Source organism: Puma concolor, chromosome C1 (genome assembly GCF_028749965.1).
Source record: "Puma concolor isolate L17-30 chromosome C1, mPumCon1.1.hap2, whole genome shotgun sequence".
Classification (NCBI taxonomy): Eukaryota; Metazoa; Chordata; class Mammalia; order Carnivora; family Felidae; genus Puma; species Puma concolor.
In genome coordinates, this window is record NC_141674.1 from 20912285 (window position 1) to 20934978 (window position 22694).

Below are 22694 nucleotides of genomic sequence, written 5' to 3' on the forward strand. Positions count from 1 at the left end.
GACACTCCACTGTGTCTGTGTATCACTGATACAACTATCCTGCTCACCTCTTTCATGAAGCATTCTCTAAAAATATGGAGTAGTGGCAATTTCTGCCCAACTTTTCAAGAACATCTTTTCTTCAGTCAGGACCCTGTGAACTTTTCATTCACCACTCTGCTAAATGAAGCCTCCTGTCTGTATTATCTATACACCAACACATTTTTTTTTCAATGTCCCCATTTGATCACTCACAAAGATGTTTTAAGAAAGTTTTCTGACCTGAATATCCTCCTAATTGTCTTTAGGTTCTATTCTAAGGAGGTCTCAGAGTCTAAGAAATTAATCTTAGTTGAGATACCAAAATCCTAAGGCAGCTGGCCCATCAGTCTTTCCATTTCAGTGACTGCTGCCCTTCAGTTTGCTGATCTATGCTGACATCATTGGCGCCCAAACAAAGAGCATTTTGCTTTATAAGACCTAGGTAAATGTAAGGCGCCATTACATCAGAAGCCAGTGTGATTGTCAGCTGTGCTGGAAACAGGAAACATGGCCAAGGAGTAAAGAATTATATGGGTAAGAATATAGCTTTAGGTTTCTTGGGTGTATAGTCAGCACTAGAAGGGATTAAATAATGAACCACACACAGAAGCTGAGAAATTGAAAGGCAAAGCTGACATAAGATATCAGGTCACTGTTAGCTGGAAATTGCTTCAACACCACCTTATGCCTGAAAAGGGGCATGGAACCTCAAAGGCATGGACAATCTCTGTAGATAAAAGTACCTTGTTCTTTTCTGTTACACTCAAAACACTTGAGAATAATTCCTTCTCAAGAATCATGTACTTGTGCTCAAAGGAGGAGCTGTAGCCTGTTTTCTTGAAATTAAGTTTAGAATTTGTATTTTTCTCATCAGTCTGGTCTTTGGAATCACAAGTCTGGAAAGGAGGATATTAACAGGTCATTTGGTAAGTGATGTGATCAAGTTAGCTTGCTGGATGAGTTTACTGTGTTTTTGAAGGCCAGAGGAAAAGGTGATTCTCGTACACCCATAAGAGTTGATAATTTAAAAACCAAAGTTAATATTATGCTGCAGTTAAATTTTGATGCCTGGAGATGTCAAAAGAGCAAACACCAGGCTGATGTTTGGTTTAAAAATCTAAAGGACCAGTAGCAGGAAAAGAAATAACCCCATCATAGAACTGGCTTGCTGTGCAGTGTCTCTTTTTGGGTGAACAGTAATTTTGCCATTGTTTTCTTTTAAAAAGGCCAGATAATCCTCTCATGTTTTCTACAAAAATGAAAAAATGTTAGGCATCAGTTGTGTGCTAATAAATGTAATTGTACCAACATCTAAGTGCGAGGGACAGTGGTGATTTAAGAGCACAGCCTTTAGCATCATACAGATTTAGGTTGGAAACCCACTCACCACTTGTTCTAGGGTGAGACTGGGTAACCCAACCTCTCTGAACCTCCCCTCAGGGATCATTATATCTATCTCAAGTGTTGTGAGGATTAAATGGATGATCCATCTAAAACATATACTTGCCCAGTTAAATAATCGTTCAATAAAGCCATTACAGGCACAGGATCTGCTATTGGCCTCTTTCAGCCTTTACACCTAGGGCAGGCCTGAATCCTAATGCTTCCTTGCACTACCTAATCACTGTGACCAAAAATTTAAAATCCAAAGGGGCCACAGCTTGATTAACCATTCCATTCGCGTACACTTAAGATGTGGACGCCTGCCTTCTAATTGGATCCGCTCCTTGCTGCATGCAGTTTGTCTGGTTTTCATAAACAGATTAGATGATCCCCTAAGGCAGTCTCCCAGAATCTACACAAATCCTCAAGACCCAGGTTTGGATTAGAAAGGGGAAGTAAGTAGGGTGCGTGCAGCTCTGTGCAGAAGGGCCAGGAGAAACTGAACACTCCACTCTCTTTTGAGTTCTGCCCTCAAGCTTCACGCTAGATAGGGGTGGAAAGACTGATGGTGCAAGCCCAGGGCAAGGATAGAGTCCCAAGATTTTAGAGCCCAGAAGCGTTGTCTGGAAGAGGACATTAAGGGAGACCGACACCCCTCCTTACGAGCCCCTTTTCCTCAGGCACTTCCTGGGCAAGGAAAGCCGTACCCTCCCGAGGATCTTCCGGAGAAGGGCGGCAGTCTCAAAACACCGAAAGAGAACTTGAGAAACCAGACCCCAGGCTCCACCACCACTAGAAACGCCCTATGCATGCGTAGGTGTGCGTGCGCGCGCGCGCGAGTGCGTACGCACAGACTGCTGGGATGCTGCCTCTCCCCTCTGGGTCTTCCAGTTTCCCGGCGTGCTTAGGGCCCGCCAAATGGGAGGGGGAGACGCAAGATGGCGGCAGCCGCGAACTCCGGCTCCAGCCTCCCGCTGTTCGACTGCCCGACCTGGTGAGTGGCGGGGCGGCCAGGGCTGAAGTGGCCTGGCCCGGCCTGGCTTGGCCCGGACTGGCAGGGCGGCTCATTTTTCGCAGCAAGCCGGACGGCTCAGAGACCCTGGAACTGATTCAGGGAGAACTGTCCGTCGGGCCGGGCGGCGTGTGGAGGAACCGGGAGCCTGGAGCCCGGGCCCAGAAACTGAGGAAACCCAGACTTGGGGGCTCTGAGGTGCTCGTTTAGGCAGTCCTTTGGGCGATCAGCCGGTTGCCGGGGGCGTTTCGGGGCCTTGGCCCCGAACTTACCCCAACTAGTGACTGAGTGCCTGGTGTTCTTGTGGAGCACCGTACCTGCCCCCCTGCTCTCTGTCCCGAGCGCGCACGAGCCAGCTTCCCGGCCCCAGCCCAAGCTCAGCGCCCAGCGTCCCTCTGTCGTTGCTGCATCTCCCGTGCAGTACTTTTCTGTCTCCCGCAGACTGGAAGCGCCCTGAGGGTAGGGACGGCTTTGACCCACCTCAAAGTAGGCATCAGTAATTTTTGGAATGAACCCCTTTCAGCCCTTCTCAACCTCTTGGGAATGATGGAATAATTTAGTTTAGTCTTTGAGTAGGTTACAAGATGAATAAATATGCATTGCCTTGCAAGGAGACCCATCCGAGTTAGAGCTATTTCTGCTGTAGCTCATCCCAGTTTAGGTGTTATTCATCTCTTTCCCGTTATATTGAGATCCTCAAGGGCAAGGGCTGTCTGATTCACCTTTGTGTTCCCAGCCCCTAGGCCTAAGCCAGGCACACAGTAGGAGTTCAGAAAGCATGTTTTGGATGTAACATTTAACATTTCTTTCCCTGTTTTCCGGACAAAATGGGCTTTTGCTCAGTGCACTGCCCTTTCAGCAACTGCCATAGAAGAGTTGAGGCAGGATTGTGAGATGACTACGGGGTGTGTGTGTGTGTGTGTGTGTGTGTGTGTGTGTGTGCGCGTACGTACGTGTGTACGTGTGTATGCGTGCGTGTGTATGCGCATGCAAATGTAGGGGCTCTGGCAAGATTGTTCTTTCTTCAAACTTAAAAGGAGCAAAGGCCTGAAGCAAATGTGTGGCTGTTTTCTGGGTCCCTCTGCACTTTTGTAACACCCAGTTGCTTCAGTCTACAAATTGTATGTCCATTTTGGTCCCTTGCTGCATGGGTTTCAGAAGTTGGACCAGGACTGTAAACTTATAGTTACAAGAGACTATTTGCAATCACCAGCCATTTCCTCAGTCTGGTAAGTACCAGCCACTGTTAGCTGCTTTGACATATGTGTATCCTCCTTGAATGGTGTTATAGGAGTATAGGTTATAGGAGTATAGGGAACAGTTCCCTTAAACATACCACTGTAGACAGACCTGTTCAAGGGTAACAAACACCTCTTGTATTGATTGGTACCTGGTTTTACGGACATGCTTTTGGATTGCCCTAGCTCCCTAATTATGCACCTCTGATTTGGTCTCAGAGCCCAGGACAGTAGCCTCTGTTTATTCTGTGATGAGACTAATCTTGATCAGCCCCAAACACCACTGATTCATTCTGCCTTTATATGGTATTAGTGGTAGTGGCACATCTTAGATTCCAACTTCAAGTGACCAGACTGCCCCAGCTATAGTAGTACTTGGACTCTGTGCTGCTTTTTCTCCAAGGTAGATATAGGTTTCTTTGGTGCTGCTCTAAATACAGATCCACTAAAGTCTGTTTTAGAGCAATTGAATCACTGGGGAGGTGTCAAATGTAGAAAGGAGCTGTAATAACAGTGAAGTAGATGACATTTCTGCTGAACATGAACTAATTATAGACTGGTAAAAGAGCCGCAGTGTTGAATGGGACAATAATTGTAAATGGCATTTGTAAACTCATCCTGAAAATGCTTTCCTCACTCTTATTTTTCAGGGCAGGTAAACCCCCACCTGGTTTACATCTGGATGTAGTCAAAGGAGACAAGCTAATTGAGGTATGGAAACACATGTCTTCTTTTTCTTTTTTTTTTCCCTCATCACACTAAGCATTTTTGCCAGTGACTCACTTTTCCGCCCCCTCTCCTGTGCTTTGTTTTCCAGCAATGCTACTTTCGTTCATCCTGATTTTTTTTTTTTTCTATTAAAAGCACATGGTGATATAACACATTCAAAACTGGTATCTCCCACAGACACTCAGTTTTTTGTGACTTCTCTCACCTGCCAGATGAAGGGTTTTAATTGATCATAGGCTTATGGGTCCCCATCAAACTGGAAGCCCTGTAACTTGGCGAATTCTTTCTCTCTGAGTATGTGGAATTGTGTTGAAGTTGCAAGATATGCAGTAACCGAAGAAGAAAGTGAATGATGTAGATTTTCACTTTTTTAAGTTGCATTTATGCAATTCAGGCCCAAGCCCTTCAAAGAAATATAGTAAGCTAAAATGCTTGTTCAGAAAGAGACTGGATTGAAGATAAAACTTATTCATTCATTCAAGACATTTAGTGAATGCTTACTATGTGCCAGTCATGGTACTCAGCATACAGACTACAACAGTGAACACAACAAATGTGGTTCCTATTCTTAAATTATCTGGTGGGAAAGACAGTCACACAAAAATTAGATGATTATAATTTAAGTACTATAAAGGAAAAGAGCAGAATTCCAGCTTTTATACAAGTCTTTAGAATGAACACCATACAGAACCTCAAGAGAACATGAATTTTGATTAGCTATTAGTCTGTATAAGTTTCTAAGTTTTTTAAAGTCCTTATGGTACCATTTATTTACCAAGAAATGGAGATTAAGTCCCCTGTGAGCATGGAGTTGTGAGTCTCCATGTTTCAAGAAGTTTTATGTTTGCTCACTCAGACAGAATTAAGGTTCAAAGCCCTATTCTTGAAAGCAGTTGTTTTCCTTTGGCCTATAGTAAAAAACAAGGTATTCCATGGTTGAAAAGCCATCTGTGAAATCTCCTGAAGGAGACCCAGGTGTTTTGCAAAGTATTAAGGCGTGAGTTGTGTTGAATTTTGTGAATTCATCATGCCTTAGCCAGTCACTTAGAGACTTTTTGTTATGGGTTCTTCTATTTTCAAGGTTACAAAACATCAAGATTATTCAAGGAAATAATTTAGCTAAAATGTCTGTAAACTCTTTTTACTGTAGACTGTTTGATAGATACAAAAAATATTTTTGCTACATGGTATGAAGCTTTGAAGACATACAGGAATTTATTTTGTTACTAGAATTTAGTAAATATTTAGTTTGTAGTAGGAAGAAACAGACAAGGAGGCCTAGTTTTAATGCTAATATCATATTCCTTTGTGAAATAATACATATTTTCAAGGCACTCTAATTTCTCAAACATCCCTCTGATAACTGGTTTCCATTAACTGATCGTGTTCTCTGTCCTTCAGTGCTCTTAGGTATGCTGAGTTGCCACACGATTGTCAAGTTACAGTCCTTAGACATCACTACATTGTTTCTGAGAAGAATAGACCTGAGATGTGCCTATTTTTAAGGATTTAGCACTTGATACTAACCGAGCTATCTATATCCTAGCCTTGTGTCAAAGGCTTGTGATGTGTTGTGATAGCTGGGTTTAAGAAGTGCAATATTAAAACAAAAGCCATGAGTCATTTAAGCCCAGTGTGTAAAGACACACTCTGAGTTATAACTCAGAGGCACAACTGAATAGTGGTATTAGCCATAGCTAGTCAAGAAATTGTGTTAGGGGCACCTGGCTGGCTCAGTCAGTAGAGCATGCCACTCTTGATCTTGGGGTTGTGAGAGCCCAATGTTGGGCATAGAGATTACTTAAAAATGAAATCTTTAAAAAAAAAAAAAGAGGGAGAGAGAAAAGAAATTGTGTGTTAATGACTGTTGAAAGACCAATGAATTAATTTCATATACTTGGACATTGTCCAAGAATTAACACATTTCCTTGATTCTAAGACATACTGTTATCCTCAGTATATTTGAACGTTTCTGTAATTGAGGTCCCTTTAATAATGAATGTATATATTTAATTTGGAGGCCCTTTCTCTTTTTTTTTTTTTAAGTGTTTATTTTTGAGAGAGAGAGAGAGAGAGACAGTGTGAGCAGGGGAAGGGCAGAGAGAGAGAGAGAATGAATCTGAAGCAGGCTCCAGACTCGGAGCTATCAGCACAGAGCCCAACGCTCGACCTCACAGAGACCTGAGCTGAAGTCAGATGCTCAGCCAACTGAGCCCACCCAGGTGCCCCTCTTTTTTCCCCCTCTGAACACACACTCTAGTATATCTTTGGCACCTTAGAATCATAGAAGGTTGGTCAGTGTTGTATTAGAACCCAGGAGCCGGTAACCTTATATGTTGCTTCCTTGAGACCAGTCTGTGAGCACTGTAGTTATTAGCAAATTTAAGTTTGTGTGGACATAATCTGTGTGCATATAAATATGAATGAGAAATGCCATGAGATTCAGCATGCATGGACAGTACTTGGAGAGAACAAGATGTTGAAATTTCAGGGCTCTCTCAGTTCTAAATCAATGTCTTATTTTCAACCCAAATCTTAAAGCTTGGGGATGACATGGGGATGATTGATTGAGCTGTCAGGGCTGTTGTTAAATCTTGGTGCTCCGTAGTGGTCCAGGTCTGGGACAAGCTCTGCCAGCAGCAGATGGGCACTGCTGGACAGAGTTTCCCAGAGGTGACCCATGTACCTAGCTAGATTGAACTAATTGAGCCTTAAGGCTAAGCTTGAAAGACACTGGGTAAGTAATAGTTAAAAGAAAAATTAAGAAAGTGACCCATAGTACTTGTTCACTCCTGAAAATGTTCGTTGCCTCATGGTACATTTTTTAAGGGAGGCCGGGTGAAGAAAATCTATCATGTGGTGGTTAAAAGAGTCAGAGTCTGAAGTAAGACAGACCTAAATTTCTAATCCAGCTTTACAAATACAGTAGTGTCCCCCCTTATCCACAGTTTTGCTTTCCATGGGTTCAGTTACTGGCACAGATGATCCTCCTGACATGGTGTCAGAAGGTCAGTAGTAGCCTAATGCATCACGGTGCCTGTGCCTTTCACCTCACTTCATCTCATCACATAGGCATTTGATCATCTCACATCATCGTAAGAAGGGTAAGTACAGGACAGTAAGATATTTTGAGAGAGAGAGACCACATTCACGTAACTTCTATTGCAGGGTATCAGAATTTTTCTTATTACTGCTGTTAATCTCTTACTGTCCCTAGTTTATAAGGTAAACTTTATCATAAGGGTGTATGTGTAGGAAGAGACATAGTAGATACGTATATATATTTGGTATTATCAGAGGTTTCAGGCATCAGCTGAATCAATATATCCCCCACGGATAAGGGGGTGGCTTCTGTGTTTAGCTGTGTAAACTGGAATAGGTTAATTATTTTCTTTGTGCCTCAATTTTGTCATCATAAAAATAAGAATAAAAGTACCTACCTACCCCACAGAGTGCTGTGAAGATGAAGTGACCCAGCATAAAACGCAGCACAGTATATGGCGCATAAGTGCTCAGCAGTTGTTCCTTATCAGTATGAGGTATATTTCTGGTTTTGTAGGGGGAACACTAAAGCACAGGGTAGAATAGTGGCCCGCTGTGCATTCAGTGACAGCCAGGAATGAAATCTAAACCTCTTGAGAGCTAGCCTGGTACCATACTGACATGACTGTTTCTCTACTCAGCTTTGTGCTATCTTCTCTTGGGGATTTTAGGAGCAGCATAGTGTGAAATGTCAACTAGAGCTTAAGAATACTTTGTGTTTAAAGGAAAAACATAGGGGTGCCTGAGTGGCTCAGTTGGTTAAGTGTCCAACTCTTGATTTTTGGCCCAGGTTACAGTTCGTGAGATTGAGACCCATGTTAGGCTCTGTGCTGACAGCAGAGTCTGCTTGGGATTCTCTCTCCCTCTCACTCTCTGCCCTTTCCTGTGCATGCACGTGCTCTCTCGTGTGCTCACTCTCTCAAAATAAATAAATAAACACTTTAAGAAATAAAGGAAAAACATGTTCTTGAGCAGTCAAGTTGTAGACCTCTAGAACTGAAAGAAGTGTTAGCAGTAATTCATCTAGAGTCCTTCATCTACAACAGTTCAGTCTACAACCAATCAGCAAAGGCTTTACTGATTCAGGATTAAAGGAAAATAAGGACAGTGTTGTGAATGTTCTGTAAAGCTAAATTCAGCTCGGAGAATGTCCTTTACCCTTACCCTTCCTATTTATTTGGTGTTGAAATGACCTTTCTTTTATACAAATTGTTATACTAATTGGTGACAATTTTTTTAGTGTCCTTTTTTGGCAAAATAAAAAGTTAACACTGCTCTGTCAGCTCCTTCTCCCCTCACACTTACTTATTCATGAGAGACAGAGAGAGAGAGAGAGAGAGAGAGAGAATTCCAAGCAGGCTCCATACCCAGCGTGGAGCCCTACTCGGGGCTCGATCTCATCACCCTGAGATCAGGACCTGAGCCGAAATCAAGAGTCAGATGCTTAACTGACTAAGCCACCCAGGTGTCCCTCCCCTCATAAATTTTTAATAACACTTCGCTGGTCTGTGAAATATCCTTTTCTGCTATTATATTGGGGTATTCTATTATATATTGGGTTCTGTTTAGTGCCATACGAGTGTCTAGAAACATTTGGAACTCTTCTCTTGGAATTGTTTCGGACCCACAGCACATTATTTAGAATATTGGCGTTGTAAGTCATTCACACCTGAGTTCAGACCCCAGCTCTGCTGCTTAACCAGCTGGGCCACCTTAGATTTGTGGCTTCATCTCTCAATCTGTTTTCTTGTCTTTAACAATAGAGGTGATACTTATTTCACAGAGTTTTGAGGATTTGATGAGATCATGTTTAAAATGCCTCGCAGTAAATTTATTAACATTTAATAAATGTTAATCCATTCCCCCAAACCTAGAAAATCTTTGCCCCATGAAGTAGTTCCATGTTTGGACACAGCAAATACCCATTTAGAGTTAACTTGGAGTAATACTTTTCTGTGGCCAGAGTGAAGTGACAATAAAGTTAGATTTAGATGCTCATACAGTGGTATCTAATGTAATTGCACTGCTTATAGAAGATTCCAAACATCCTCTGGGGCTATGGCAGCATAATTAGAATATATATAGGTGTTTATACCCCTGTCCTTTCCTAACCAATTGTTAATCTTCATTTGAATGTAGATTTTCTGAATAGCAGTCTTATTACTTTGTAGACATGCTTTGTATTTCTGGTTTCCTCGTTGACCTAAAATTAAGATCTGGTGAAATCTTAAATTTCCAATGGACAGAACACAGCCACTCCCACAAGCCACTTTCATCTACTAGAATTAAGAAAAGTTCTTTTCATACCAACACAAGACCTTTAACCCCTGTATTTGAGGAGGTTAATTGCCATCCACCCCCCAAAAATGTTCGTAAATTATTCTGAGCTCTTTATCTTGAAGGATAGTGGGAAATAATTTTGTTTTCGCCTCAGCAAGGAATTTTATCCACTCAAGATTCTCTACTTACTAGATTGGAAGAGTTTTTGCTAAACCCTGTTGAAACGAGATTTAAGTAATATTTAATTTAATATTTATTTAGAAACTGATTATTGATGAGAAGAAGTATTACTTATTTGGGAGAAACCCTGATTTGTGTGACTTTACCATTGACCACCAGTCTTGCTCTCGGGTCCACGCTGCCTTGGTCTACCACAAGCATCTGAAGAGAGTTTTCCTAATAGATCTCAACAGTAGTAAGTAACTCACGCCCACCCTGTTTGACACATTCTCTTTGGGGCAATGTGAAAATGCTCTTTGGGTTCTTCCATTTTGAAATCATGTTTTATTGCTCATCAAGGAAGAAGTTTTTGTTTGGTTTTTAAATCAGCCCTTCTCTATTTCTGTGGTATCTCCTATTTTCCTGAAATAATTGATGACTGGAGAGAGAAGAGGGTTTTGGGGAGGCATGTTCTGGACGAGGCAATAGGAATATATAGAGAACAAAAAAAAGTTACTCAGGAGCCAGGGGCTATGGGTATTCAGGTGTTGATAGGACCATGATAAAATTGTGGTCCAATTTAAGCAGAAGCTGTGATAAACTCCATTAATGTATTAGAGTAGTGGTGCAGGACATTAAAAAAAATACTTGCTCTGAGCAAAATTTAATTTTTTATAATAGGTTCAAAGCATTTTGCTTTGACTACTAATAATACCAATTTTAATTGCATAAGCACACTCCAAGTAAGATTTTCAACTCTGCCAAAGATGATCCCAGAAATGTAATTGAGACTTCATGGGGCTCTGAAGTTTGTTCATTTGTCCGTGTATAAATATAGTGTAAAATGTAAAGGCTCCTGCTTCTAGGCTGGTCGTGTTCTATCCTTTCTCCCCTCCTCTAACACACACACATACACACACACACACACACACACACACAAAGACACAATATGCTTATATAATGGCTTTGGAGAAACTTGCCTCACCAGTACTTAACTTGCAAATTTATCTCATTTTTTCTCTCCATTTTATAACATGCAGAATGCAGACATGGAAAAATATTCAAACTCTCCAGTAGGATTTTGGCTTGACTTGGCATTCATATTGTACCTGTTTCAGCCAGCCTCCTTTATTGTCCTGGGGAAAACCCAAATATAACTGCCACCAGGCCAGAAGTTCTTATGTTCCTTACACTTGGGGCTGGAGAGGTCAGACCACAGTGATGCCTGTCTTCTGCCTTGGGGGGCATGGCTCTTGCTGGGTTGGAGCCATTCCTGCTGAACCCAGAATGAAGCCAAACTTGTCTGGCAGCAGAGAGCAAGCAGTGGTCTTTGTTACATGGGGTAACGTCAGGTCTGAAGATGTATAAGAGATCCACTGAAGAGATTCAAGACCCAATGAAGAGTTTCCTTTTCATTTTGACACATGACAAGGGATGCAGAGCGGACCCAGTGCTGTTTTCATTTTAAAAAACAAAACTGATGTTCTGGGAGGAGCTGTTCTCCCTCCTACAACTCAGGTTGGTTTTTGTTTCTGTTTTCTCTCTTATATTTCTGATTTGGTTATTCCCAGCACACGGCACTTTCTTGGGTCACATTCGGTTGGAGCCTCACAAGCCTCAGCAAATTCCCATCGATTCCACAGTCTCGTTTGGTGCATCCACAAGGGCATATACTCTACGTGAGAAGCCTCAGACACTGCCGTCAGCTGTGAAAGGAGATGAGAAGATGGGTGGAGAGGATGATGAACTCAAGGGCTTACTGGGGCTTCCAGAGGAGGAGACCGAGCTTGATGTAATTTCACGTCTGTCTATGACATTGTTTTGTCTTTTGGGACTCTAGTTTTCAGTATGTAGCTTGAAATGCCAGTGACCTAGCATCAGGAGGTTTTCTTGAGCCCAGTAGTGGGCCTTTGCCACTTTGCCAGGCAGTGTGGCCACATGTGACATGCCTGGGAAAGCTGCACTGTGTTGGGCTTGTTGTGTACAGCCAGTAGACTTCATGGTTGTCTGCGCACCTTCACCAGATGTTAGAAGCCAAGGCTGCGAATTAAACTTTTCTAGAGCTGCACTGTCCAATGCTATAGCTACTAACCACATTTCAGGTACTCAGTAGTCACATGTGGCAAGTGACCATATTGAGTGGCAAAGATATAGAACATTTCCGTCACCTAGAAACATAAGCTCAGAGAGACTGAAGTTTTCATTCATTTACATTGCTTTTTTTTGATATTGTTCGAATAGCCCAAGAAACTTCTGAGTAGAACTAGGCTGCGTTTGTTCTTTTGGGCCCGGCTGCCCTGAAGGCCATGAATTTTACAAGATTTAATGTAAAGTGCTGAAGTTTTCGTTTTCTAGAGGCTGACCCCAGTGGCTTGTGATGTGGCTGTTCCGTTTACATGTCTGTCGCTGCACTGGTGTGACTGGTCTATTCAGGTAGACCAGCATGTCCTTAACCACCCTCATTCATATACCTCTTGTTCACCAGGGCAGTTTCCCAGCCCTTAGGAAGAAAAGCACAGTGGAAATCTTACAGTTTCAAAGTTATTTTGTTCTAAAGAAGTAGCCTCAGTGACTTGCTGACAGTCACTCCTGTGACTGTGCTGCTTCTGTGCTTCCCTGTTTTTTAAGTTCAGTTTGTTAGGTCCTCTCTGGGTCTTCAAGACATTTGTTCTCAAGACATTTGGAATGTCTCAGACTGCAGTGCAGATTGGAATAAGTCCAGAGGATTGGGAAGAGGCAGGCAGCAGTGCTGAGGCCAAGTTAATCATTGAAATAGATGGGCGGTTATGAATAGAAATGGGGCCATATGCAGGGACGGGAAGTGACAAACTATTAATGCCAAATATTAAGTGCCTTCTGAGCTTCAGTGGGCAGGGCCTGCTGGGAAAGAAGCTATCAATTGCCCACTCTGTTTCATTAATTCAGAGTGGTTCATGGGGTTCCTCCCAGCCACATTCTTTCATTCCCAGCTTGAAGACATGGTAGTCTTTCTTCCGCCCCACAAAACACAAAACCTCAACTCAAGGATACTTGCACAGATGATCTGTTCTCAACTCAGGGTTGTTCACCTTCTTTTGACCATCACTGCCCCGCTGGTCAGTGAGGATGTTCCACATTCTGTCAAAAGAGGTTTGTTAATAGTAGCAGTCCAAGGGTGGTAATGAATTTTTTTGGAATACAGAAGAGAATGCTGTTTGCCTGCAGAGGTTAAGGTTCACTTCTAAAGCCTTCTTGCTCTTTGTTTAGCTCTATGTTCTTCAAATTCCCTGTGTACTGACTCCTGTCTGTCTTGTGTGAACCCTGGCCTAGAACCTGACAGAGTTCAACACTGCCCACAACAAGCGGATTTCCACCCTGACCATTGAGGAGGGGAATCTCGACATTCAGAGACCAAAGAGAAAGAGGAAGAACTCACGGGTGACTTTCAGTGAGGATGACGAGATCATCAATCCAGGTGAGGTATCTTCCTGGTTTCTTCTGATGAGAAAGCTGGATCTCAGAGAGTATTGTACACAGTGTGTAGGTTAGTTGTAATGTTTCTCAGCAAGGTTTAGAACAACCGGCACTGTATTAAGGGGAGAGGTTTCTTATGGTGCCTTGGTGAAGTACCCTCAAACATTCAAGCATCATCCAGTTGCATTGTGAAAGAAATAGCCAAAGGAAGGGCCCATGTCATTCAGTAGACAGAGCCAGGCTGTGATTCTCCCCTGCTGATCTGCAGGGGAGACGCTAAGTCTGCGTCATAGCGGAAGTTTAGGTAAAGTAGGGTTGTTTGCTATCTTTACCTCAGAGTAGAACATTATTGTCTTTGTGGAGTTCTGAGTATGAATGGTACCTCTCTCTAAGATTGGAAAACCTTTTGCTGTCACCATTAACTGCACTGAAGACTTGCCTCTCTGTAAGGAAGTAATCTCTAGAAAATTTGTATGGAAATGTCAGCAAGGTGAGAGCATCAGTTTATGGGAAGGCCACCAAGTTCACTAATTTGTTCCATCCTTCAACAACCACTTACTGGGTATACACAGTATGACAGGTACTCTGGTAGGTGAGGTGGATGACATAGAGACCCAAGGTATAGTTTGTATGATGAAGATGGAATTGAGATTCAGAAAACCTTGTTTGAAATCAGTCTCAGTGGATGGAAACGAGGATCCCAAACTTTTACTTCCCAAATGAAATACAGTGAGAATAACTTTCAAGTCCTGCGTTTAGGTTCAAAATACCAATTATTTAAATGGAGAAGATCTGTTCCAGTGACAGCTCATGAAAAAAAAAAGATGTGGGGATTTTAGTTAATTGAATGAGTTATCAGGGTGATATGGCAACTAGTCAGGTGCAGTTAAAAATTGCATGATGACTAGGGGACAGCAACCCCACTCATTTGTGTTCCCAGCAGAACTCACCCGAATGGGTTACCAAATGCAAGCGTGACCTCAGCCACCAGATGTGTTATGTAGTCCTGAGGGAGGAGGAGACTTGCAGCTATGGAAAACCTCCTCCAAATGCTGGGTAGGGGGACCATGCTTGAGGAGGCACAGCCACTGCGGTTGGGTATTTGCAGGGCTGACCTTAGAGAGGGAGGAGTAGGCAAAGCCAGAGGCAGTAAGTAGCAAGTATTTGGCTCAGCATAAAAAGCAATGAGATTCTCTCTCTCTCTCTCTCTCTCTCTCTCTCTCTCTCTCTCCCCCCCCCTCCCTCTCCCTCTCTCTCCCTCTCTCTCCCTCCCTCTCCCTCTCTCTCCCTCCCTCTCCCTCCCTCTCCCTCCCTCTCCCTCCCTCTCCCTCCCTCTCCCTCCCTCTCCCTCTCTCTCCCTCCCTCTCCCTCCCTCTCCCTCCCTCTCCCTCCCTCTCCCTCTCTCTCCCTCCCTCTCCCTCCCTCTCCCTCCCTCTCCCTCCATCTCCCTCCATCTCCCTCTCCCTCCCTCTCCCTCCATCTCTCTCTCCCTCCCTCTCCCTCCCTCTCCCTCCCTCTCTCTCTCTCTCTCTCCCTCTCTCCCTCCCTCCCTCTCTATCTCCCTCTCTCCCTCCCTCTCTATCTCCCTCTCTCCCTCCCTCCCTCCCTCTCTGTCTCTCTGTCTGTCTGTCTCTATCTCTCTCACTCTCACTGTCCCACCCCACCCCACCCCACCCCACCTCTCCGTCTCTTTCTCCCTCCCCCTCCTGGCTTGCATATGCACGTGTTCTCTCTCTCAAAATAAATAAGCATTTTTTAAATAATGTTTTATTTACTTTGGAGAGAGGGAGGGAAGGAGGGGCAGAGAGTGAGGGAGACACAGAATTCAAAGCAGGCTCCAGGCTCTGAGCTGTCAGCACAGAGCCCAACACAGGGTTCAAACCTGTGAACCACGAGATCATAACCTGAGCTGAAGTCGGACGCTTAACCAATTGAGCCACCCAAGTGCCCCAATAGATAAACATTTTTAAAGGGGCAGGGCAGCACCTGGGTGGCTCAGTCAGTTAAGTGTCAACTCTGAATTTCAGCTCAGGTCATGATCTCACGGTTCGTGCTCATGCGCTTGCTCTCTCTCTCGCGGTCTCTCAAAATAAGTAAACATTAACAAAAAAATGAATCCTTACGTTTATTTATTTTTTTAGTTTATTTATTTGTTTTGAGAGAGAAAGAGAACAAACAGGAGTGGCAGAAGGAGAATCCCAAGCAGGCTCCACGTTGTCAGCACAGAGCCTGACACAGGGCTCTATCTCACAAAATGGGATCATGACCTGAGCTAAGATCAAGAGTCCAACACCTAACCAACTGAGTTACCCAGGCACCCCAAATCCCTCTTATATTTAGAGGAAGAATTAACAGGATTCCTGTGAAAGATTGGGCATTTGTTTGGTATGTGGAGTGGAGGAGATTACTCTCCAAAGCAGTGAATACCCAGTGGAAGTGTTCAGGCAGGGGCCAAGTGACCAATTAGGGAGACTTACTTCTGGGCCCCAGAACCTATTGAATAAGAGTTCCTAGGAGTTGGACCTAGAAATCTATAGGTTGAAACAAGCTCTTTTTTTGTACTGATGAACAGCCATCAAATTGGGAATCCCTGAATTAGTCAATCTTTTAAATCTCTTTCAGAACTCAGGGTCTGGTCTGCTCTGTTTTTCTCCTTAAAAATTATTGCCCTGGAGCAGAATGTGTACTCGGGCAGAGCATAGCATGGGTGTTAAGAGGACTTAGGTTTGAAATCGACCTCCACATTTAGTAGCTGTGTGAGCTTGACCAAGTGACTTAACGGATACTGGCCTCATAGGATTGGTGGGGAGGCTAAATGTTTAGTATATGTAAAAGTACTTCAGATCAGTGCTTGGCACTCAGTAAGCCCCTGATAAGTGTTAACCATTATCCCTCCCCATCATCATCGACCACCACTTTTGCCTTTTATCCGTGCAACCTTTCCTGTACCAGAAGTAGACTTAGCAAGGAATTTGTTGGTAGATCTTCGAGGAACAGAGATCTCGTGGAATGGGTACGTCCTCTCAGGGTGGAATGGCTAGAGATGAGGAGAGCATAGGAGTGCCGTTCAGCCAGCACAGCGCAAGACAGGGTCCCCAGAGAGTTAGCCCCGGCCCTCTGCAGGCGTGTCGCACACGTGGAGTGTGTACCCCATTAGCCACTCCTCTTGGGCTCCAATTGCTCTTGTGCTTTGTTTGGCTTTCCTTGCTGAAGGGATGATTGGAACAGGACTCCTGTGGGGCTGAGAAAAAAGGTGAGGACGCCTTTTTTACAGCCCTCATCTCCTTCCTAATGAGCCTGGATATCTTTTCCTCTTCTTCCCTATAGAAGTCATTCGTTTGTTCACTCACTGAACAAAGATTGGTTGTGAATGTAATGCCAGGGTGTATTGTTTAGAGGCATCCTAATCTGTGAAAAGCCAGACCAGGGGTTAATTACTCAAATAGGGAATCTTTGTTTTCTAAAGGGATTCATAGGAGTCTTTCTTTTCTTCCTTCCTTCCTTCCTTCCTTCCTTCCTTCCTTCCTTCCTTCCTTCTTTCCTTCCTTCCTTCCTTCCTTCCTTCCTTCCTTCCTTCCTTCCTTCCGTTCTTCCCTTCTTCCTTCCTTTCCTTCCCTTCCTTCCCTTCCTTCCCTTCCCTCCCTTCCCTCCCTTCCCTCCCTTCCCTCCCTTCCCTCCCTTCCCTTCCCTCCCTTTCCTTCCTTTCCTTCCTCCCTCACTCTCTTCCTCCCTCAAATTGGTTTCCATATAACACCCAGTGCTCATCCCAACAGGTGCCCTCCTCAATGCCCATCACCCACTTTCCCCTCTCTCCCACCCCCCATCAACCCTAGGAGTGTTTCTTTTAATAACAGTCAGCCTCTATGCATTTAAAATAAGATAAACAACACCTATTAGGGAAACTTCCTTTCCCACCACTATATTAAGACAAAGAGGTCTTGGAGTAGGTTTTTAGTAATAATAGTAAGTCTCCCTTCCTGTTTCCACACACTTAGCCTTCAGCAAGAAAGCTCCTGTTCATCCCAGGCAGTCCAGCCCAGTGGTCCCCTCTGTGCTCCAGGAACACTGTTTTGCACCCCTCCGTTGTGCTGTAGCCTGTCTGGCTTTTCATCCGTGACCTCCTTAAAGGCAGGACAGTATCTTGCTCTTTACTTCCATCCTTGATGCCCAGTAAATGAGGCATGAGTGAGTGACCAGCTGCAAGCACATCACTTACTTGGTCTTAGCGCTTTCTTTCTGCAGCGAATGAAGCTAGAAACTTTATAGGGCACAATAATGTGTGTGTACCCTGTGAAAAGGGGGCTGCTCTCCATGCCGCCTCGACAGGGGGCTTCAAATCCTTCAGTAAAATTTTTGATTGTATACAGTTCTTCAGGTCAAAGGCCAGGTTAAGTCGGAAGCCCTGGGCCTAAATCCTAATTTCCGTTATTTGCTAATGAGCAGACATTGGCAAGGTATGTGGTATGTGGCCACGTCACATGTCTCACGTGTCATCGTTTTATCACTGGCTTGGGGTTGATAATATCTGCTCTTTGGTTTCTCTCTTCAAAAGGACATATTTGGGGGCACATGAGTGGCTCAGTCGGTTAAGCGTCCGACTTTGGCTCAGGTCATGATCTCACGGTTCGTGATTTCAAGCCCCATGTCGGGCTCTGTGCTGACAGCTCAGAGCCTGGAGCCCGCTTCAGATTCTGTGTCTCCCTCTGTCTGCCCCTCGGCCGCTTGCATTCTGTCTCTTGCATTGTCTCAAAAATAAACATTTAAAAAAAATTTTAGGGGCGCCTGGGTGGCTCGGTTGGTTAAGCGTCCAACTTCGGCTCAGGTCATGATCTCGCGGCCTGTGAGTTCGAGCCCCGCGTCGGGCTCTGTGCTGACAGTTCAGAGCCTGGAGCCTGTTTCAGATTGTGTCTCCCTCTCTCTCTCTGCCCCTGCCCTGTTCATGCTCTGTCTCTCTCTGTCTCGAAAATAAATAAACGTTAAAAAAAAAATTTTTTTTTTTAATAAAAAAATAAAAAATAATTAAAAAAAAAAAAGACATATGTGGAATGGAAAAAAACTTGGGGAGGGTAGGTACAGTGCAGTGGTCCAGGGCCCAGGCCTATTTCTGGCTGCTTGAACACAAATCCTGGTCCCTCCACTCTCCAGCAGGGTGACTGGGCCAGGCAGCTCACTCATTGATGCCTGAGTGTGTCTGTTAGATGTTGATTGTAGCAGTACCTGCCTCATAGAGTTGTGAGGATTTAACACGGTGCCAGCACTCAGTAAACACTCAGAATTGCTAGCTGTATTCTACTGTTTGAATATGAGTTGTTGTGGTTACTTGGTTTGCAGTGAGCCCTGTTCCCTTACTCCTCCCAGCAGAGTATCAAACTAATTACCCTCTGGTGTCTTCTGCAGAGGATGTGGATCCCTCAGTTGGTCGCTTCCGGAACATGGTGCAGACTGCAGTGGTCCCAGTCAAGGTAGGAAGCACATTGTAACACTGTTTGGAATGCCATACAGTCTGGTTTAAAAACCCACTCTTTTGGGGTGCCTGATAGGCTCAGTCAGCATGCAACTCTTGATCTTGGGGTTGTAGGTTTGAGCCCCACGTTGGGTATAGAGATTACTTTAAAATCTTTAAAGAAAAAAACGAAAATAAAAAATAAAACCCCACTCTTTTATGTGTAGGTAAGTGTTAAATGTGTGCTTAATTAAAATTGCTTTTTAATGTTCATTCATGTATTTTGAGAGAGAGACTGTGTGTGTGTAAGCAGGGGAGGAGCAGAGGGAGGGGGAGAGAGAGAATCACAAGCAGTCTCCATGCTGTCAGCACAGAGACTGATGCGAGACTCGATCCCACAACCATGAGATCATGACCTGAGCTGAAACCAAGAGCCGGACACTTAACCCACTGAGCCACTCAGGCGCCCTGTGTGTGCTTAATTTTAAAACACATTCTTTGTTCTTCTGTTTTTTCATGCTGTAGAAAGACTTTCACCCCACCTGAATCTAGGGGATCCTGGAGTGCCATAGAAAGGCTGCAGGCGACTGGCCAGCTGGATGCTGTATATAAATTCTGATGTGATGGGAGCCTATAAATTTACCTCCAGCAGGGTACAGAGAGGCCCACTTTTCTTTAGCCTTGCCCTTCTGGCTTGAAGTCAGCTATTAGGGGAGGAAGAACATTGTCACGTTTCTGCATGGCACCTCCAGCTTGGCCGTGCCTTTGTCTTGTGATTGAGAATGGTGCAGATAGGAAAGCCAGCCCAGATTAGGATTAGGTTGAAAGATCAGGTATGTTGAAGAACCAAGAGGTGGAAGTTACAGAGATGTTCTAACTGCTCAACATGTGGAGGAACTACGTGGCAGCTGGGACTGTCCATAGGGGCAAGTGACCCCTTGAAATAGTGAGACCTGTCAACAGGGATATTCAAAAAGTGATTGGAAGATGCTGGTCACAGATGCTATAGAAAGTTTTATTTAAAAAACAAAACAAAAAATTAAACTTTAGATTGATAATGTCTGTCAAATTTCTGGTTAGTCTTTTTTAATCCAAAAGGGTCAGAGGGTTGAGGGGGATCTTTCATGAGCATTCATAAGCCAGTGTGAAAAAGTACGTGTTTCTCTGTTGTCTCCATAGCATTCAGGTCACGTTTCTCCTTGAGCTCCTTCCTTCCTTCCTTCCTTCCTTCCTTCCTTCCTTCCTTCCTCCCTCCCTCCCTCCCTCCCTCCCTTCCTCCCTTCCTCCCTCCCTCCCTCCCTCCCTCCCTCCCTCCCTCCCTCCCTTCTTTCCTTCCTTCCTTCCTTCCTTCCTTCCTTCCTTCCTTCCTTCCTTCCGAATGTTCTGTTGTCATTAAAGTATAAAACCAGCAAGAGGAGCCTGGCTGGTTCAGTCGGTAGAGCATGATCTCGGGGTTGTAAGTTCAAGCCCCTCGTTGGGTATAGAGATTACTTTAAAAAATAAAATATAAAACCATATGTTTTTACTTCTTTGTCAATTTTATTATGGTATAATTTACATATGATAAAATACATTTAAGTGTACAGTTTGAGTTTGACAAATGTATACACCTGGGTTACCAGCACCATACTCCATGTATAGCTTTGTATCACCCCAGAAAGTTTACTTATGTACTCTTGCTGTCAGTTCCCCACCCCCCCAGCCCCAGGCACCCAGTGAACTGCTTTCTGTCACCACAGATTTGTTCTGCTCTCAGGTTAATGTTTAAAAATCGTGTGGTCAACGTGAAGATATTAACTTTTTACTTAAATACTTGTATTACTTATTATCACCACTGTTTCCTAAAAGGGCATTTTTAAAATCAAAAAAGAGAGGGAGGGGTATGACCTTATGACAAAGAGTAGTCACTTAAACTGGGTAAGTTTTACTTTATGAAAAGCTCACACGTCCTCATTTTTCCCAGTGCATTGTAGGATGGTGAACACTTTGTGTGGAGCAGTATTTTTGGGAACCATCAACGTTAGACAACCACTGTCAGGTGGTCTCTTCAAACCCTGAGATTTCAGGAGAGTGAAATAGGTTGTCTAGGAAACACAACAAGCTAGAGGGTTAGGGGCCTTCTTCAAGTTTTCTAGGGTTGGAATAGAAAAGGCTAACTGACACCCTCTCGTGTCTTACCTCTTGTCTCCTCTGTTTCTTGTGAACCACAGAAGAAGCGGGTGGAAGGCCCTGGCTCCCTGGGCCTGGAGGAATCAGGGAGCAGGCGCATGCAGAACTTTGCATTCAGTGGAGGACTCTACGGGGGCCTGCCCCCCACGCACAGTGAAGCCGGCTCTCAGCCACACGGCATCCATGGGACAGCACTCATCGGTGGCTTGCCCATGCCATACCCGAACCTCGCCCCTGACGTGGACTTGACTCCCGTCGTGCCGTCAGCAGTAAACATGAACCCTGCACCAAATCCTGCAGTCTATAACCCCGAAGCTGTCAATGAACCCAAGAAGAAGAAATACGCAAAAGAGGCTTGGCCGGGCAAGAAGCCTACACCTTCCTTACTGATTTGATATTTTTGGTCATGGAGAAGGGTGGGATTGGGTGGGAATTGGGTGGAAGGGTGACGGGGGAGCTAATGAACTAGGGAGAAAAACTTTCCATGTGTGCGGTCTCGTCTTTCAGAATGTCTCCTGGGGCCCTAACCATGTAATGTTAAAGCTGGGGTGGGGTTGGAATATCCCATAAAGACCTGTCTTCAGAACACTTATGAGTGTAGAACAGTGTTTCATATTATTCCCACTAGGTAGGCTGCCCTGGCCCTTTCCCAGGCCTCTTCCGTCACCACCTTTTTCTTTTCTTCCTCGTTCTGGGGTCAGTTTGATTTAAAGTCATGTGTACCCTGGGGAGAGACTCCAGGCCCTCCGGTGGCATCTAGAGCTGTGCTGATGGCAGCAGCATCACCAGCCTGTGGGTCCAGCAGCCTGGTTTCTGTTTACTGTCCCTGCAAGTCCCAGGTAGCAAAGGGTTCACCATGGATCCCAGGTCTATCAGAAGAGGGTTTAGAATTCTTCAGTTAAGCTAAGGTTTCAACTCAGAAATGTTTGTCTGGGTCGCTGGTTTTGAGGTCCAATAGTTAGGCTTTTTTCTCTTTTGTCCTTTCTGTTGGAATGAGAACATTTTGATTTTCTTCATCTGTGACCAGTGCTGTAGATACAGGTGGGTAGTTTGAAACTTACGGTATTGTTTGAACTTCACTTGTTTCTCTTGTCACACCTGAGTACTCTACTTGCTGAAGTTTTTCGTTTGATTCCAGAGTACTGTCCTCTACTCTTTAAGGCATTGCTTTCCTATTCAAGTATGTTATGAAGGCAATTTTTAAAGGATATGACCAGTTAGAGCAGCAATTCCAATTGAAAAAATTTTACTTTGCAAGTAACTGATGTCTCTAAGAGGACATTTTTAGGTGTTGGTTCAGAGGCTCTTCCCCCCCCCCCCCCGACCCCCCCACCCCCTTTACTGAGAGCTCTCATAACCCAGAGCTCCAGGACTCGGCCCAGTAACAAACACAGGAGACGAAGGTAGCAAACAGTGATATGAGCTTTGTACAGAGATTTGTACATTTGTGTAATAGGCCTTTTCACGCTTTATGTGTAGCTTTTTACCTGTAACCTTTATTACATTGTAAATTAAACGTAACTTTTGTCATTCGTGCAGTCTGTGATTCGGTCGCCATCACGGATTCCCGCTGCCATCAGGGAATGTTTTGTCGGAGGTGCAGGTAGGCTTGGGAGGCAATGCTCTGGCCCCGTTTTATTACCACAAATAAAGATGCCCCCTGCCGAATGTGGAAATTCTAATTAGAGATTCCAGTCCCCAGACTGAAGCCTCACTGAGCAAAGTGGGTTAAGAGGTGCCTGCTGCCCTTCATCGGGAGGCAGAA

At 44.3% G+C, this 22694-nt stretch overlaps 1 protein-coding gene and 1 non-coding gene across 3 annotated transcripts; both read left to right on the forward strand.

Annotated features, from left to right (window-relative positions):
* The first annotated feature begins 496 nt into the window (after window positions 1–496).
* On the forward strand, window positions 497–22459 carry PPP1R8 (protein phosphatase 1 regulatory subunit 8). Of its 2 annotated transcripts, none has more exons than XM_086716174.1 (7): window positions 497–555; window positions 4305–4365; window positions 9967–10120; window positions 11436–11656; window positions 13174–13318; window positions 18715–18779; window positions 20971–22459. In XM_086716174.1, exons 4-7 carry the CDS (start codon window positions 11591–11593, stop codon window positions 21322–21324), a joined length of 630 nt encoding a protein of 209 aa, XP_086572300.1. In that variant the 5' UTR covers window positions 497–555; window positions 4305–4365; window positions 9967–10120; window positions 11436–11590; the 3' UTR covers window positions 21325–22459. The 2 variants fall into 2 exon arrangements, with proteins under 2 accessions (XP_086572300.1, XP_025791087.1); XM_025935302.2 differs by lacking the exon at window positions 497–555 and adding an exon at window positions 2247–2398.
* On the forward strand, window positions 5894–6059 carry LOC112849165 (small Cajal body-specific RNA 1). Its single transcript, XR_003222591.1, has one exon.
* Window positions 22460–22694: the final 235 nt, after the last annotated feature.

Excerpts from the sequence above, each read along its gene's own strand:
- PPP1R8 (XM_025935302.2), top strand. The coding sequence starts at position 2,343 with ATGGCGGCAGCCGCGAACTCCGGCTCCAGCCTCCCGCTGTTCGACTGC. Across the intron at positions 2,399-4,304 it reads CTGTTCGACTGCCCGACCTG|GGCAGGTAAACCCCCACCTG; the intron begins GTGAGTGGCGGG and ends CTTATTTTTCAG. Across the intron at positions 11,657-13,173 it reads AGGAGGAGACCGAGCTTGAT|AACCTGACAGAGTTCAACAC; the intron begins GTAATTTCACGT and ends ACCCTGGCCTAG.